Source organism: Arabidopsis lyrata (genome assembly GCF_000004255.2).
Source record: "Arabidopsis lyrata subsp. lyrata unplaced genomic scaffold ARALYscaffold_8, whole genome shotgun sequence".
NCBI classification, from domain to species: Eukaryota; Viridiplantae; Streptophyta; class Magnoliopsida; order Brassicales; family Brassicaceae; genus Arabidopsis; species Arabidopsis lyrata.
Window position 1 is genome coordinate 19,883,542 of NW_003302548.1, and position 18,141 is coordinate 19,901,682.

General features: G+C 38.1%; 2 protein-coding genes across 3 annotated transcripts; one reads left to right on the forward strand and one right to left on the reverse strand.

Moving 5' to 3' along the window:
- The first annotated feature begins 52 nt into the window (after window positions 1-52).
- Window positions 53-12,837, forward strand: LOC9302494 (DExH-box ATP-dependent RNA helicase DExH14). Its single transcript, XM_021016199.1, has 49 exons — window positions 53-265; window positions 492-553; window positions 640-817; window positions 972-1,401; window positions 1,490-1,555; window positions 1,868-1,972; window positions 2,065-2,361; window positions 2,513-2,629; window positions 2,714-2,773; window positions 2,984-3,055; window positions 3,133-3,249; window positions 3,340-3,501; window positions 3,614-3,679; window positions 3,802-3,954; window positions 4,038-4,121; window positions 4,320-4,394; window positions 4,476-4,607; window positions 4,682-4,747; window positions 4,900-4,965; window positions 5,059-5,181; window positions 5,306-5,455; window positions 5,660-5,872; window positions 5,960-6,115; window positions 6,210-6,434; window positions 6,503-6,604; window positions 6,699-6,779; window positions 6,865-6,945; window positions 7,163-7,366; window positions 7,469-7,585; window positions 7,692-7,814; window positions 8,037-8,126; window positions 8,235-8,360; window positions 8,441-8,503; window positions 8,702-8,790; window positions 9,186-9,276; window positions 9,484-9,633; window positions 9,731-9,922; window positions 10,019-10,084; window positions 10,195-10,350; window positions 10,437-10,580; window positions 10,791-10,858; window positions 10,944-11,109; window positions 11,181-11,243; window positions 11,351-11,446; window positions 11,575-11,742; window positions 11,880-12,050; window positions 12,139-12,288; window positions 12,373-12,504; window positions 12,597-12,837. The coding sequence occupies exons 1-49, from the start codon at window positions 156-158 to the stop codon at window positions 12,675-12,677; spliced, it is 6,255 nt and encodes a 2,084-aa protein (XP_020871858.1). The 5' UTR covers window positions 53-155; the 3' UTR covers window positions 12,678-12,837.
- A 463-nt stretch (window positions 12,838-13,300) lies between these two features.
- LOC9300794 (protein LEO1 homolog) lies at window positions 13,301-17,462 on the reverse strand. 2 transcript variants are annotated; one of them, XM_021016201.1, is made up of 11 exons: window positions 17,175-17,462; window positions 16,480-16,820; window positions 16,176-16,287; window positions 15,852-16,052; window positions 15,366-15,542; window positions 14,793-14,924; window positions 14,478-14,657; window positions 14,260-14,388; window positions 14,066-14,170; window positions 13,716-13,973; window positions 13,301-13,613 (listed from the first exon to the last, which is right to left on the reverse strand). In XM_021016201.1, the coding sequence occupies exons 1-11, from the start codon at window positions 17,313-17,315 to the stop codon at window positions 13,476-13,478; spliced, it is 1,914 nt and encodes a 637-aa protein (XP_020871860.1). In that variant the 5' UTR covers window positions 17,316-17,462; the 3' UTR covers window positions 13,301-13,475. The 2 variants fall into 2 exon arrangements, with proteins under 2 accessions (XP_020871860.1, XP_020871859.1); XM_021016200.1 differs by having other exon boundaries at window positions 16,176-16,296.
- Window positions 17,463-18,141: the final 679 nt, after the last annotated feature.

An 18,141-nucleotide genomic window follows, 5' to 3' on the forward strand; every position in this document is an offset into this window, starting at 1 on the left:
ACCCGTATTTTATCGGGTCGGTGTACGGGTCCTATTAAACTTGCTTCCCAAATATCAAAGCGACGCCGTTTAACGCCAGCGATCGCCTTCTTCCTCGGAGAGCCGAAACCACAGAGAAGAAGAATCTTAAACGACGCAAGTACAGAGTTTTTGTCATGTTAGCTCAGCTTCCTCGCTTGACAAGCTCTCTTAGAGAGCCTTTCGACATCGATCAGGCTTACCTTCGCCGCAAAACTATACTCCAAACTCTTAATAAGCCTCGCAGGTCCGTTTTTTCTTCCCGAACCGATTCCACTCGTTTACTAGGTTTTCAGTGAATTCTCTAGCATCTGTTTTGTTCTATATAGAATTTGATAGTTGTATAGTCTGGTGATCACAATGTCTATGTAGAATTTGGAAAGCATTTTGAAGTTATTACCTCCAAGTCTTTTTTTTCTTGTAAATATCTGAATTGAATTGGACAATTGTGTTACTTGTGTTTGCGATTTCAGCTCCGGGAATCGCCTTGATGAATCCGACCTTGCTAAGGGGATAGTTCATCAATGGGAAGGAGGTGATTTATGATGATATATTTTTTTTTTTCCAATTTCTCTATACGAGGTGGTATTTTGTGTATATTGATTGGAATTCGTGTGACAGCTTCTCCAGAAGTGCGACAAGCATACAAGCAGTTTATTGGAGCTGTAGTGGAGTTAATTGATCGGGAAGTTCCATCAGATGAGTTTCGTGAGGTTGCTTTTTCCACTTATCGTCTGTTTGGCAAGCCAGTGGAGGAGGACAGTGATATCAATGATAATAAAAACATTGCCGAAAACAAGTAAGTACTGTTGATTCTTTTTTTGTTTTATGTATAGGGGTATTTATCAACCATGCTGAGGCAAGACTATTGAAGATTACTATATGAAAGTGGCGAAGATTTTGTACTTCTTTAGGGTGTTCAGAGGTAATTGAGGTTGGCTTATATTCAACAGGTTAGAATTGCAAAATCTTGTTGGGCATGCTGTCTCAGATGCTAATGTAAAGAACGTGGCCTCCTTAGCTCAGGCACTTTACTCAATACAGCCTACTCATCAGTCTGAGACATATCTTAATGAAGTTAATGGGGGAGCTGAGTTTGGTGCCGACCTTGTTTTCAATCTACCAGCTCGTTTTTTGGTAGAAGCATCTCTTGACGAAAAAGGATTTCTGGATGTGGAAAGCAATGATGCTCATGCATCCTTTTCTGAAGGATGGAGTGATGTTAGCGACACGAAAAATAATCACAGTGCAGGAAAATTCAATTTAAGTTGGCTAAGAGATGCATGTGGTCAGATGGTTAGAGAAACCAATTCACAACTTTCCCGTGAAGAACTGGCTATGGCTATATGCAGATTTTTGGATTCAGATAAACCCGGTGAGGAGGTATGATATTTTTGGACCTACTATACCTGTTCCTAGAGCATCATATTTGCAAGTGAAAGTAGATGAGATTTAATTATTTGTTCTGCAGATAGCTGGGGATCTGCTGGATCTTGTTGGGGATGGTGCATTTGAGACTGTTCAAGACCTTATTATGGTAAGGCCTAAGTTTGATATTGCTTTTTTATCTGAAGTCTACGGACCTGTGGTGATACTTTGTGCCTGGTTGGCTTTAGATTCTACAGTATGCTATGCCTTTAACATGGGTTACCGTTACATTTAAGTGGCACAACTGTGTTTTTATGTTTTGTGGGTGAAATCACCATCTTTTAAAGCCGAGTTTTATGGTGTATGCGTGTGCATATGCATAGTAAAAAAGTTGTTACTGAGGTCTATACTAAAGCTATATTCTGCTTTCCAGTTTCTTAGAAATGTGAATGGTGTCTGACTTGTTTATTCCCTTTTTCAGCATCGGAAGGAAATTGTTGATGCTATCCATCATGGTCAAATGATCCTCAAGTCTGACAAAACAGCTTCAAACACCCAATCTCGGATGCCTACCTATGGTACACAGGTACTGCTAGTTGCGTGAGGCCTTCCCTTGTGATGTTAGGCACCATTCTTTATCTGTAGCCACAGTAATGATTGCACTCAGCCACCTTTCAGGTTACTGTTCAAACAGAGTCTGCAAAGCAAATTGAAAAACTTCGGCGCAAGGAGGAAAAAAAAAATAAACGAAATGCCGATCTTGGTTTAGAGAGTGAAATATCAGAGGCCAATTTTTCTTCTTTACTTGAGGCAAGTGAAAAGAAGACTGCATTTGAGGATCTGATCGGGTCTGGAGAAGCGAATTCTCTTGCACTGGCCCTTCCCCAAGGTACTGTAAGGAAGCACTTAAAAGGATATGAGGAAGTGTTTATCCCGCCAACCCCTACTGCACAAATGAAACCTGGCGAGAAGCTGGTACGTCCCATCCATATCCAGAGGCAGATATAAATTTCTTAACGTCAAGTGTTTCTCCACACATTTTAATGATTTTTCGGATATAGATGGTATTGTTGCTTTTTCTGCCAGATTGCATGCACTCTAACTCTAAATTATTGCATGTTTCTAGATTGAGATAAAAGAGTTAGATGACTTTGCTCAAGCTGCTTTTCATGGTTACAAGTCTTTAAACCGTATTCAGAGTCGCATATTTCAGACAGTTTACCACACCAATGAGAATATATTGGTGAGTCATATGAATAACTTTTGTCCATACCGAGCTACAATGCCAATTACCTAGTCAAGCATAACATGATTCTGCACTTCGCAGGTCTGTGCTCCAACAGGAGCTGGTAAAACAAATATAGCTATGATTTCTGTTCTACATGAGGTAAGTTTTTAATTAACCCGGTTGGCATGTTTATGTCTGTATCTATTTTTAATCACAGACCGTGCTCAAAAGAGTTGATATTTACTTTACTAAGAGCATGGGTATTTTTTGTTAAATGTGGTTTATGCTGCATAAAAGGTGATTCATTTTTTTAATCACACTGAATTATTTCATATTTTACTCACTGATATATTTGAAATTATCTTGCAGATCAAACAACATTTCAGGGATGGCTACTTGCACAAAAACGAGTTTAAGATTGTTTATGTAGCTCCTATGAAGGTAAAAACAGGTTAAATTAATCTTATGGATGACTCTTTTTTTGTAGATAATTTATTTTACTATTTTGTTCTTTGTAGGCGTTAGCAGCAGAGGTCACGTCAGCATTTAGCCGTCGTCTAGCCCCATTAAATATGGTTGTTAAAGAGCTTACAGGGGATATGCAACTCACGAAGAGTGAACTTGAAGAAACTCAGGTTTCATTTTAGCTTATAAGATATGCTTGAGTTTCTTGTGGAGACATGTAGGAACTGATATTTACTGATTATCTATCAATTGTGAATCAGATGATAGTGACAACACCAGAGAAATGGGATGTCATTACTCGCAAAAGCAGTGACATGTCATTATCAATGCTAGTAAAACTATTGATCATTGATGAAGTGCATCTTCTGAATGATGATAGAGGTGCAGTGATAGAGGCGCTAGTTGCTCGGACCCTCCGTCAGGTAACATCTTGGCCGTGAAAATTGGGTTTCCTAAAGTAATTCTTGAAGTTGTAATTGCACTCCTTATGTTGCAGCAGGTTACCATCTGGCTGACTTTTGCTTTGTTTACCAGGTGGAGTCAACACAGACAATGATAAGAATTGTGGGCCTCTCAGCCACTTTACCTAGCTACCTACAGGTCTTTTCAACATGATATACATCTCTGTCACGATGTTTTACTTCACATATCCTATTTAGTCTCCGGAAAGTAGGGTCGGTCAAAATTACTGCTTTTTAACCTTTTTATGGGATGGATTCCAGGTTGCTCAGTTTCTACGAGTGAATCCAGACACTGGCCTCTTCTATTTTGATTCAAGTTATCGCCCAGTTCCCTTAGCTCAACAGTACATAGGCATCACTGAGCATAACTTTGCTGCTAGAAACGAATTGTTAAATGAGATATGCTACAAAAAGGTCTCTATCTCGAGCAAAGACTCTTTTTTATTTATGTGAAAATGGACAGGTCACTTATCTATCTGGTAATGCTTTCATGTTAGGTTGTTGATTCAATTAAACAAGGTCATCAAGCAATGATTTTTGTTCATTCCCGAAAAGACACTTCAAAAACAGCTGAGAAACTGGTACATGATATTAAACCTTTTTATATTCAGCTTCTATTTTTTACCTGATGCATCCAAAACGCATGCATTTGTGGGTTTCCTGAAATCTGAAATATTGCATATGACTATATGAGGATGATTTCGCTGAAAATACGATTTCTGAAAGGATTTCAGAATCCAGATTAGAAGTACATGACTTTAATATTTTCACTTTGGTAGGTTGATCTTGCTCGGCAGTATGAAACTCTGGATTTGTTCGCGAATGAGACTCATCCTCAGTGTCAACTGATGAAGGTAAGAAAATGGAGTATACATCATCTTTTTTAACGTCATTGTTGGTGTGAATATCTCAGGATTGTTTTTGATGTATCTCAGAAAGACGTTATGAAGTCCAGAAATAAGGATCTTGTCAAATTTTTTGAAGCTGGCTTCGGAATTCATCATGCTGGGATGTTGCGATCTGATAGAACACTTACGGAGAGGCTTTTTTCTGATGGTCTCTTGAAGGTACGAAACATATTCATCTGCTTGCTCTTTATTATTTAAATACGTATTTTTCCCAACTTGTTTTGGTCATACAGGTGCTTGTTTGCACTGCAACTCTTGCGTGGGGTGTAAATCTGCCTGCACACACAGTCGTAATTAAGGTATGCTTATGTGGTGGTTTTTTGTATAGCTAAGCTTCACTCTGTAATCTGTGGCAAGAGAAGATTCTCTTTTGGGAGATCAAACTAGTGGTCTTCTTCTAGGTAGTTATATCACATTTCCTTATAGCTCAATATGTTCGGTTGATTCCCAGGGAACACAATTGTATGATGCCAAGGCTGGTGGGTGGAAAGACTTGGGAATGCTTGATGTCATGCAGGTAAAGGGAAAAATCTTCTTTAGAAAAGAGCATGATGTTATATCTTTGGTATTTATTTAATTATTAATAAATCATGGTATTATATGCATTTAGATCTTTGGAAGGGCTGGGAGACCCCAATTTGATAAGAGTGGTGAGGGAATTATCATCACATCCCATGACAAGCTGGCATACTATCTCCGGCTGCTGACGAGTCAGCTTCCCATAGAAAGTCAGGTATTGGGCAGAAACCTAAAAGGGCTTTGGTCTGTCTTCTTAATGCAGCAACCTGCATTTGTAGTTTGATCTGTCAAATTTCTTTGGCCATACAGTGAAGTCCCATTGTAATTCTTATTTGCAGTTCATAAGCTCCTTGAAAGATAACTTAAACGCAGAAGTGGTTTTGGGAACTGTGACTAATGTAAAGGAAGCCTGTGCTTGGCTTGGATATACATATTTGTCAATTCGGATGAAGTTGAATCCTTTGGCTTATGGCATTGGATGGGACGAGGTGCGTTATTCTTTACATTTTGGTGTTTAATATTTGAAACTTTATGTTTTGTAAGCTCTAGTAGTGTGCATGGAGATCTTAGTGCTAGATTTTGTTTGTGCTATAGTGTATTTTTGAATCATATCATAGTACAGAACTCCCGATGAGTTTGTGCTACAATTATATATGTACCTAAAACTATTCTGTCCGTGCTACTCGTCACAGATAATTGCCGATCCTTCTTTATCGTTGAAGCAACGAGCCCTTGTGGCTGATGCTGCACGTTCACTGGACAAAGCTAAGATGATGAGGTTCGATGAGAAAAGTGGGAACTTTTACTGTACCGAGCTTGGACGGGTTGCAAGTCACTTCTATATTCAATATTCTAGTGTTGAAACATACAACGAGATGTTGAAGCGGCACATGAATGAAAGCGAGGTTTGCTATAATCATTCTGTTTTTGTGATATTTTCCTTGTAACTATATTTTTTCCATTACTTACTGATTTCAAATTTTCTGGTGTAGATAATTAATATGGTTGCCCATTCTTCTGAATTTGAAAATATTGTGGTAAGAGAGGAAGAGCAGCATGAACTTGAGACTCTTGCACGCTCTTGCTGTCCCTTAGAAGTTAAGGGAGGCCCTTCTAACAAACATGGAAAAATTTCGATTCTTATCCAGGTGATTGACTTTCACTATCATTGCAATATTATACCTAGGAGATGAAACGGATGGTTGATATTGAGTTCTGATATATTGACTTTATGATCAACAGTTGTACATATCCCGTGGATCAATTGATGCATTTTCTCTGGTCTCTGATGCTTCATACATTAGTGCTAGTTTAGCACGTATAATGCGTGCTCTGTTTGAGATATGCTTGCGAAAAGGCTGGTGTGAGATGACTTTATTTATGTTGGAATACTGCAAGGCAGTTGATCGTCAACTATGGCCCCATCAGCATCCTCTTCGGCAATTCGATAGGGATCTACCTTCTGATGTAAGCTTCTGAATACTATTTTTACTTGTAATATGTAATATTTTCTCTAATTCATCTCAATTGATCAGACATTAAGAAAACTTGAAGAGCGAGGGGCTGACTTAGACCGTTTGTATGAGATGGAGGAAAAAGACATTGGAGCGCTGATTCGTTATAATCCTGGGGGAAGGGTATATAAATCTTAAGTTCTAAGTTAATGCATGTATATATGGAAAAAAAAAGCACTAACGTTTGTTGGCTTTTTACTTACATTGGGAATTCTAGTTGGTCAAGCAACATCTAGGATATTTTCCTTCAATTCAGTTGGCAGCTACTGTTAGTCCAATCACCCGCACTGTATTGAAGGTAGCTAATGGAGAGATTCTTCAATAATTTATAAGCTTTCACACGACAAACTATCTATCATCATCTATTTTGTTACCATTTTTAGGTGGATTTGCTTATAACTCCAGATTTCATATGGAAGGATCGTTTTCATGGTGCTGCTCTTCGTTGGTGGATTCTCATCGAGGTACTACTATATAGCTCCCACTAAGACACATATGTTGCAGTGACAAAGAATGAGCTGTTTGTAACGATTTAGTATCTCATCTTATAGCACTACTAAACACTAGGAAGAGACAATAGTCTGCGCTAGATGCTAGTTAACTAATGATGTCTTTCTTCCATATTGCTTACTCTTTTGGCAGTGTTGATATAACGCTTGACTTGTGCTATTTCTTCGACAGGACACAGAGAATGATTATATCTACCACTCAGATCTTTTTACACTAACGAAACGGATGGCTAGGGGGGAACCGCAGAAGCTTTCTTTTACCGTACCGATATTTGAACCACACCCACCACAATACTATGTTCATGCGGTTTCTGATTCTTGGTTGCATGCAGAGTCTTTCTTCACAATCTCTTTCCACAATCTTGCACTACCAGAGGTAGATTTCTTCTAGAGGTTGCTATTTTTTTGAAATAGTTACAAGATCATTTCTACGCTTATGTTATCTGTAGGGTAGGTCCTAACATTCTTCTTCATTCAGGCACGAACATCTCACACAGAGCTTTTAGACTTAAAACCTCTTCCTGTGACTTCTCTTGGGAATAAGTTGTATGAATCGCTTTACAAATTTTCACATTTTAATCCAATACAGACTCAGGTTTGAGCATTTTCTGCCCTGTTACTTTCCTAATTTTGTATCATAAATGTTTTTCTCAATCACTCCTTTTTTAGTTAACTGAAAATTGTATGGTTTGGTGTTGCAGATTTTCCATGTGTTATATCACACAGACAACAATGTTCTTGTAGGAGCTCCAACTGGAAGTGGGAAAACTATATCTGCTGAACTTGCAATGTTGCGTCTCTTCAGTACCCAGCCTGATATGAAGGTATGAGTTTTCAGTTTCCTAACGCTTGCTAATAATTTAGTTCCAGACAGTACATGTTTCAGTTTACTGTACATGATTATGTTCAGCTAAATTGCCAGCCTTTTACTGAATCTGGCTATTGAAATGAAGAACTGAATCTAATATGATATCAAATCACAGATTAGTTTAGTTTCTAGTGTTCTATTATCTTACTGAAGATGCCTACATTTTTGTGGCATGCAGGTTGTTTACATAGCACCACTGAAGGCTATTGTTCGAGAAAGGATGAATGATTGGAAAAAGCATCTTGTTGCTCCACTTGGAAAAGAAATGGTATGTGGATATTTCCTCGGAGCATCTATACATGTTGCAGACTAATAAGCCATACTTGCTGTTTATTTTGGCTACCAAATGTTAATCCTAACACTTGCATTTCGAAAGGTTGAAATGACTGGAGATTACACTCCAGATTTGGTAGCTCTCTTGTCCGCAGACATCATCATATCTACCCCTGAAAAATGGGATGGCATTAGTCGTAATTGGCATACTCGTAGTTATGTCAAAAAGGTAATTTTTGTCAATAGATTGCTGTATCGGCTTGCCTTTTTTATGTGTAAAGTATAACTTATGATGTTCTGGGGATATAGGTCGGCCTTGTTATTTTGGATGAGATTCACTTGCTTGGAGCCGACAGAGGACCCATACTTGAGGTAGAAGCTTAAAAACTATTATATCCCATTTCAAAGTACTTATGCTAAGCTCCATCCATCGGTTAGAACTTTCCAGTTATATCATGACACATGTAATATATCTATGGTCTTGGTAAATAGCTGATATCTTTTCGGCTCAGGTTTTTTCAAAGTTCTGTGTTCCACCCGAAATGTTTTTGATCTACATTTGGTTTCCAGGTTATTGTGTCTAGGATGAGATATATATCATCACAGACAGAGCGCTCGGTCCGGTTTGTTGGTCTTTCTACAGCTCTGGCAAATGCAGGGTTCGTAATTTAACTTCTATGTCTCTTAAAATATGCTCATTTCTATGTATTTTCTTTTTTGCTTTTATTTTCTGGAATTAATCATTAAATACCCAACTGAATGTTCGAGCTGGTAGACTGTTATCCATGTCCTTACTGTGCTGATGACACTGTGCTTATAGTGGGATATGTGAGTGAAGGACTTTCAGTTTTAGTCTTATTGACTATAAATGCTAATGTTGAAGATGGCTTAAGAAATACCTTACTCTCAATATTTCTGGTAGCCGTTTCCCCTGAATCTCACTTCGAAGATCTGAAACGGTTAATTTAACTTAATTCTCTCAAGTTCTGTGTGCTGAAACCTTTTTGTGGCAGCGTAAGTTTAGATTTTGACTTGATGCTCCCTTTTCATTCAGTGATTTGGCTGACTGGTTGGGTGTTGGGGAGATCGGACTTTTCAATTTTAAACCAAGCGTCAGGCCTGTACCAATTGAAGTTCATATTCAGGTAAGTCATAATCTTTTCTCTAGTTTGCAAACAATTAATACCTTACTTAAACCAAAACTTTATGTACGTCTTCTATACTGTACTTGACTATCAAAATTTCAGTCTCTTGTGCTGTTTAATTACCATTTCGGTGGGTGGATTGAAGGTATGCGAGGAAACCATACAAGCATGAAATGTCCAGACTCAACCTTTTTTTTTTGCTTTCAGGGTTATCCTGGGAAGTATTACTGCCCAAGGATGAATAGTATGAACAAGCCAGCATATGCAGCCATATGTACCCATTCACCTACAAAACCAGTTCTTATCTTTGTTTCATCCCGTAGGCAGACAAGGCTTACCGCACTGGATCTTATTCAGGCATGATTTATCATCAAACACAGATACCGACTCATCTTTTGACTATATAACTCTAATTTGTATCATCCTTTGTATCTTCTTTTCCTATGAAATGAAGTTTGCTGCCTCCGACGAACATCCGCGGCAATTTCTAAGTGTGTCAGAGGAAGACTTGCAGATGGTCCTCTCACAGATAACTGACCAGAACCTCCGACATACGTTGCAGTTCGGCATCGGACTGCATCATGCAGGTTTAAACGACCACGATAGATCTGCAGTCGAAGAGCTTTTCACGAACAACAAGATTCAGGCAATTTCCTCAACATATGCTCTCTCCTGCCTTTACCGTATCCATGGTTACACTTTTACATTATGATTGATGATGGATTCCATGCTTCCATTACAGGTTTTGGTCTCAACAAGTACCTTGGCATGGGGAGTGAACCTACCAGCTCACTTAGTTATTATAAAGGTAAAAGAAGGTCCTCTTCTATAATGTTTGGGATCTCCTTCTTAGATTTCTCCTCTAATGATTTGTTTTTTCTCTTTAATACTGTTGTTTTTGGCAATGTGTCCTATCAGGGAACAGAATATTTCGACGGGAAAACCAAAAGATATGTTGACTTCCCTCTTACAGAGATCTTGCAAATGATGGGACGTGCAGGGCGTCCACAGTTTGACCAACATGGGAAAGCGGTCATTCTTGTACATGAACCTAAAAAAAGCTTTTACAAAAAGGTCAAGCTCAATTGGAATTATTTGGCTTTTTTTGGTATCCTTTGCAACAATTTACCTCAAAAAGATCATATTTCCTCTGCATGCAGTTCTTGTACGAACCTTTCCCCGTAGAAAGTAGTTTGAAAGAGAAGCTGCACGATCACTTCAACGCTGAAATAGTCTCTGGAACAATAGGCAACAAAGAAGATGCGGTGCATTATCTTACATGGACGTATTTGTTTCGCAGACTGGTAAATATACTTCAGTTCTATTAAAAAGCGAGATACTACTTGAATCTGGTTCCTTGATAAATCAGTTCCAAAGCACGGACTTGGAAACTCTCCACATAGTTTGACGCTGCAATAGTTTGACACCTGCAGCCAGATTCTCTTTTTCCTTTCAGATATTTCCATTACTGCAGAATAACCTGTTCATGACTCTATCTGGTATTGATGTAACAGATGGCTAATCCTGCTTACTATGGGCTAGAAGGTACTCAAGACGAAACAATCTGTTCCTACTTATCAAGGTAAATATCAAAGTTATTAAATAAAGAAGATTTCTTTAACTAGCACCATTGTAACATTGGTGTATGTGGGATGCTTTTTGTGTAGATTGGTGCAAACCACATTTGAGGATCTTGAAGACAGTGGATGCCTCAACGTAAATGAAGATAGTGTGGAGCCTACTATGCTGGGTACAATAGCGTCACAGTATTACCTTTGCTACATGACCGTGTCTATGTTTGGCTCTAATATAGGTCCTGACACATCACTTGAAGTAAGAAGCTGATCCAATTTATCTTGTTTATTCTTTTTGTTTTTCTTTGGCTTCTAACCACTGCCCTTTAGGCATTTTTGCATATCTTGGCTGGTGCCTCTGAGTATGATGAACTTCCTGTGCGGCACAATGAGGTCTGGTCTATACTGTTTTACTTGAAGAATATATGGGTTTACCTTTAAAAGTATTTTCAGTGATATGATGCCTAAAATTTTCTTCTTTATGCCGTCTTGTTCCTTAGGAAAATTACAACAAAACACTGTCAGATAAAGTTCGGTATCCCGTGGATAATAACCATCTAGATGATCCTCATGTCAAAGCGAATCTGCTCTTCCAGGTATGTACTTTTTCACACTATCATGCACTGAAGGATGAAACAAAAATACAAACTGTGTGAGTTCATGACTGAATCATATAATTCATGATTGTTACCGTCTTATTAATGCATGACATCCATTGCTCCAGGCACATTTTTCTCAGTTGGCACTCCCAATCAGTGATTATAACACGGATTTAAAGTCAGTACTGGATCAAAGCATTCGGATCCTCCAGGCCATGATTGATATCTGCGCAAACAGTGGATGGCTCTCAAGCTCACTGACGTGTATGCGCCTTTTGCAAATGGTTATGCAGGTACTGACCTGGAGATTACTACTCTTAGCTTGTTCCATTTCTTTGGAAGCAGAACCAGTACAAAACTACAAATTATTTCACTTTCGCAAATTAAGAAAAACGATTTTACTTAATCCAGTTCTCCTTTTTAATTCTAGGGCATGTGGTCCGATCAAGATTCGTCATTATGGATGATCCCTTGCATGAATGATGATCTTCTAGGATCTCTGACCGCAAGAGGAATTCACACGCTGCATCAGCTATTAGATCTTCCAAAGGAAACCCTACAAAGTGTAACCGGAAACTTCTTTGCATCAAGATTATCTCAGGTACTTTCAAAATTGTCACAAATGGTTCTTTTTGCATTGAATACTTTCACACATGGAGTCTTAACTATTCTCTACACTCTTCAATTAGGATCTCCAACGATTTCCACGGATCCAAATGAATGTGCGACTTCAAAAGAAGGATTCTGATGGCAAGAAAAAGCCTTCAACGCTGGAAATCAGATTGGAGAAGACATCAAAGAGGAATAGCTCGAGGGCGTTGGCCCCTCGATTCCCAAAGGTTTCACTAAAGACTTTACCACAGATTAGTTTGAGCTCGAAACAAAAATGTATTGGAATTCGTGACATTTATTTTGGGTTATAGGTGAAAGACGAAGCGTGGTGGTTGGTTCTTGGTGATATTTCAACTTCCGAGCTCTTTGCTGTGAAGAGAGTTTCGTTCACTGGTCGTCTGATCACACGCATGGAGTTACCTCCCACTATAACCTCTTTTCAGGTACAATTTTTTCTTATTTTCTCTAACTAAATCATTTTTCTTACACTTTTATATATATTATTGCTGAATTTATCGTTTCTATTTTTGGTCAGGATACAAAACTCATCTTAGTTTCGGATTGTTATTTGGGGTTTGAGCAAGAACACTCCATTGAACAACTTGCACGACGCTGATGATGCAAGTTTTTTATATAGTCAAAGTTTTCTTACAATTCAGTTTTTGTTTATTTCGTCTTGTTTAATGTAAAACCAAATTTTACATATAACGTATGTAAAACAGTGTTACAGATTGTTTTTTTGGGCTACGTAATAAAAATCAAGAGTTTAAGCTAAATTTGTTTAGTACTCTGTGACAAGTCGGTGGTATAGTTGTATAATGGGTCAACAATTTTACGTAATAAAAAATTGTCTCCAAATCAAATTATCAATTATTTGTTACTGTTACAGAAGGTATTTTTTTTTTTTCTCAAAAAGTGATAATTTTATAGATTACCAGAACATGTTTCAAATATTACAGAAGGTAAGCATATATATTTTATTTTTTTGTCATCTGATGTTTATTTATCGTACACCTGAGGGATTGATTACAAGATGTCGGAAACCGAAAACCTAAGCATAACCTTTCATTCTTCATGTCTCACTTGGTGATTAGTCGACTTCGGAAGTGCAATCATGAAACTCCATTGGACCCTAACCGTTAAGCCTCGAACTTGTATAAAAGGCTGTCAGAGAAATCCTGAAAGGTGATGTCGAAACTATCGACTTTACCGGTGAAAGGAGTCATAAATCAAGACATATCTCAGGGAAACACCATCTATTATCAATTATTATCTTCAACTATTACATGAATTCAAAAGGTCATCAATGCGATCCCATGATTTTATGTCTTCTTATTTTGATTAAACCGAGTCTAATTCCAGACTACATTATAACAAATTGACGAAAGGAGAGGGAAAGACTTGACGAAAATGATTAATCTTCGTCACTGTCATCAATCACGGCCTTACGACGATGAGTCGGAGCTTTTCTCTGCGGAGACTCCTCCTCGTCAGACTCAATCCCTTTCCTTTTCCGGCCACTTCCACGGTGATCCTTCTCTGCCCTAACTCCCTGCATAAAGCACATTTCACCACACATTAACATCATATTACAATCTCAATGAACCTCCATGTTGACAACAAAAATGAAAAACAAATGTTGTAATTTGCGTACCGCAGCCTCTTCCTCTTCTTCGTCTTCATCTGAATATCTGTTAGATTTTCCTCCTCCTTCCTCCTCATCTTCTTCTGCATCTTCCTCATATTCATCTTCTGATTCTTTTCCCCTTCCACGGGGCGGCGGTGACTTTTCTTCCTCTTCTTCTTCCGTCTCATATTCTGATTCCTCTCTCTCACTCTCAGAATACTCCATTTGACGTCTTGACGGTCTGGCCGAAGTCATTGAAGACCTCCCCGGAATGCCTTTGTGGCTCTGGTTTAACGCCAGTGAGAAGCAGTTTAATAATAGTTTAATCTCCCATGTTTTTTAGCATTCCGAGAGATATGAGTTTTTGTTTTGTTTACCTTCTTGGCGTTGAGAATCCGGCGTTCCCGTTGCGCTTCAGCTTCGAGATCCTCCTCATAGCCACGGTTTGAGCGGTGAGAACCATAGTGGTCTGTCTCGTCATCCTGGTTTCAAGAAACAATCAGTCGTTACTAGTGCAATCTTTGCTTTAGAAAAAGAAAGAACACAATATACACAAACTAATAAAACATACCTCATCAAGAGCATCTTCCAAGTAGCCGGTGGAAAGTTGTCTCCTTTCAGCAGGAAGTGTATACTTGCGCTTGATTTTCTCCCTCGCCTGACTCAGCTTTGTACTAGCTTTGAGGTTTTGGCTTTCCGCCTTCAGAATTTGAGATATTAAATGAGAAAAGTCTACAAACCCTACAATAAAACTATTGTTGGATTGTCTGAGCTCAATTAAGAGGTTACCTTTTCTCTCTTCTCCTTCTCCCTCTCAGGGTCAATGTCAGTGACACAGTTCTTAACTTTGTAGGCTTTCTTGTGCCTCGAGTCAACAAGGGCAGTCAAAAGCCTATGGGAATTTGACGTTAGAGATGATGGGATAAATCTCATTTTCTTCAAAATTCTTCCTTGTGATTGAAGGATACCCTACCACAACATCCACATAAAACAACACTTTGAGATATAGCAGAGTTGGTTTATTCTCAGAACCAAGACCACTTTGGAGTGCAGGAGAAGTTTTGGCATTTAGTAAAGAGAATAGAAGGAATGACGAAGTAACACCTTTTCATGTTTGATAAAGAGGTGATTCTGGTCTTGTTTTGCATCTTGTTCAGTTATGTCAAGAACTTCGTTTCCTATCAATAGCTGTAAGCTTCCATCTGACCACCTTACAAACCGAGCATTACTTTCACTCTGCATACAAACATAGAGTGACTTTCAGTATACTACAGCAAAAGTAAAGGAAAAAGTACAAGAAAATAAGTGCAATAAGCAACAAAACCAAAAAATCTTGTTTATGGGCAGATTTCCAATGAAGCCTAAAGAATTAGAAGAACGGTTGAACAGAGACATCATTAAATCTCATTCCAACACACATGTCCGTAATGAAAAGCACAAAGTAAACTAATTCGGAATACATAAATTGCATCAAAAGTATGTACCTATATTAACATCTTTAAGTTTAACCATAGAACATTTTATATTTCTCAGCAAAATATTTGAAACATTACCAAGAAACGCCAGTTTACGAAATTGGTTGATCAGAAGTACTAGCAATAGACAAACTATATAGCTTCATCGCAGCTTTGATGGGAAATTTAAAAGGAGAAAAGCTTTGAAGAAGTGTTCACTTACATATGTTTTGCCATCTCGACTCTTAACAAACCTATGGCGAACAATATTATTCTCCAAACGAATACGCTTCTTTGCTCCAGGTTCGTCTGTCACGAATCTGTCTTCTTCAACGAATGTTTTGGCATCAAATGGCTTTGGATCAATTCCCATGATATTGGAAACTTTTATCATGTTCATCTGAAAAAAAAAGATCAAAGAGAAAATGGTAATGGGAGGAAGAGCATTTTTGCTACAGAACATCTTAACCACAGATAGACAACTAGAAAATGGGGTTTCAGATATAAGACTGAATAGCCCTCTTCTGTACAACAAATGACGGTTCATGCTAAGTAGATGCAATGGTTCTCCACATAAAAGACATCAGATACTCACTCTTCGAACCACAATGATATGAGACATTTTGATAACTTGGAAATACCAGAAAGGAAACTATTGATTCGAAGCCATGTCAGCGAGTAATCTTTTAGCAACATAAAGCAGGTATACCTTAACGGGGTCACCTGGAGGAGGGCGGAAAGGAACCTCCACTTCCAAAGGGGGACCAACTGGCTTCTCCCTGTACCTAGCTTCAACATGCTCAGCTTCTGACTCGTATTGAGGATCCTCTTCAGGGACCATATCATCAAGTACCATATCATCAGGTCTCAGATCCTTCTCAGAGCCCTCTTCATCTTCGATTGGCGATCTCTAAAAAATTAGACATCTCATCATACATACATGCACATTTCTATGGTTTCTAAGAGGAAGCAAGCACTGGAACGGGAACAGATATTCTGTAAACTGAAATGTAATATTAGATGCAAGACTCACATGCTCAACGTCATTCCGAACATATTCTTCTGCATCTTCATCATCCGAAGATCCAAAAACATTACGAATATTTACGTCTGACTGTGCAACTTGAGTCTCTTCCTTCTCCTCACTAGGTGACGTACCCACCATGGCGTTTTTCCATGTAGAGGAGACAAAGTGATCCATAAGAAAAATTGAACACCCAAGGAACCTCAGATACCCTCAGATGACAAGCAAGTATTATCAAATCCAGAGCAGAGCAGAAAATTCAAAAAAAAAGCTACAAAACAGCTAGGAATAATAGAAGGGGGAAAAGGGGTACCTTGGACTCCTAGTCTGATCAACCTCTTCATCTTCAGACTCGTACTGCTTTTCACCGGACCTCTCTGATCCACTCTCAACAACGTCCTGCCTCCTGTTTTTGGCTACTCTACCCCCATGTTCTTCTTCTTTGTTATCACTATCACTATCTCTTGCTTCACTTTCCTCTTGTGGATCATCAACATCAACCTCCTGTGAACTTTGCTCTCTCTCACCCTCACTTTCTCCAGGATCAAGTTCTACATCTCCCTGTTCCCCGTCAGACTCAACTTCAGGCTCTCCGTGAACTTCAACCTCAGCTTCACCTTCTCCTTCAGGCTCCACCCCGCCCTCGGCCTCATCCTATTGGTGTTTGCATTGGAAATCTCAAGTAAATTTCACTGATATTGGATAATTCCGTTTATAGAAGAAGCAAAAAATCAAACAACATCATGGATTACACAATGCCAAAGAATCAGACAATAAATCATCAATGGATTATAGTCTAGTTGATATTAGGAAGAACTAAAGCTGAATTAGGCCTAATAAGTTGCATTGGTTCTTGCAATTCAGCCTAAAACCCTAAATTGAGGCGAGAAGAACTCCAGAAACCATTCGCATTCCAAGGTGTAATTCAAAAACAGTGGCAGTGAAAAATACGAAAACTGAAACAATCAATAGCGATGAAACGAAGGAGATAAAGAGGGAGAGAGTTACAGAAGCGTAGTTTGGCTGACGATTGGATTCATGTTCGGATTCGATCTCTTCTTCCTCGGAATTATCTCCGAACAGATTATGCATAATATCGGATCTCTTTTCTACTCCAACCATCTCGGATCTCTTTTCTACTCCAACCATATTCGCCTCTCTTACTCAAAAAAGCCACTGCCTCTAGCTGGTGACGGTGGCTCGTGATCGGAGCTCCGACGAAGGGTTCACTATATCGGCCTTTGTTCCTTAAGTTGAACAAACTAATCTTTTTTTCGTCTCTACCTCGCGAATTTTTATGACATCAGAAAAAACAAATTAATAATAACAATAAAACTGTTTCAAGGAAAAGGAAATTTTCATCGATATATCTAATTTGATTTTTAAAATTTTTAAAATAAACATTAAATTATTTTAGATGATCTTCTATATATTAAAAAAAAGTTTTTAGGGACTTTAGGGAAACGTAGTTAAACTAAATCAATGTCAAGTCCACAATTATTTTAATCTTTTTCATTTTTCATTTTTCATTTATTTAGTTCTATTATTTATCTTAATTACATGGCATGGATTCCTACATAATTAATATTTTTAAATTTGTGTGAGATAAAAATATCGATTTTAATTTGTTCAATAACAGTTTTACTATTTTAACCTTAATTAGTATGGTTTTTTTTTTTGTGCACGGCGTTAATTAGTAAGACCATTATTATTGGTAGGTTCTTAGCAAAATCTTACGTAAATCTTAAGTATTAAAAAATATTTAATTAAATGGCAAATGGTAAGATTGGTAAGAAATGTTTTTTAGCTAAGAGCCAAAACATGTCTGTAAGAGGTAAATCTTAAGATTTTAATATTAAAAATTTACTAAGAGCCATTATTAAAAAACATTTGATAATCATGCCCCTAAGGTTTAAAAATGACATTTACTTATAAGGACGTTTATTAGAGAGGAAAAAATATGGAATTTTATGGG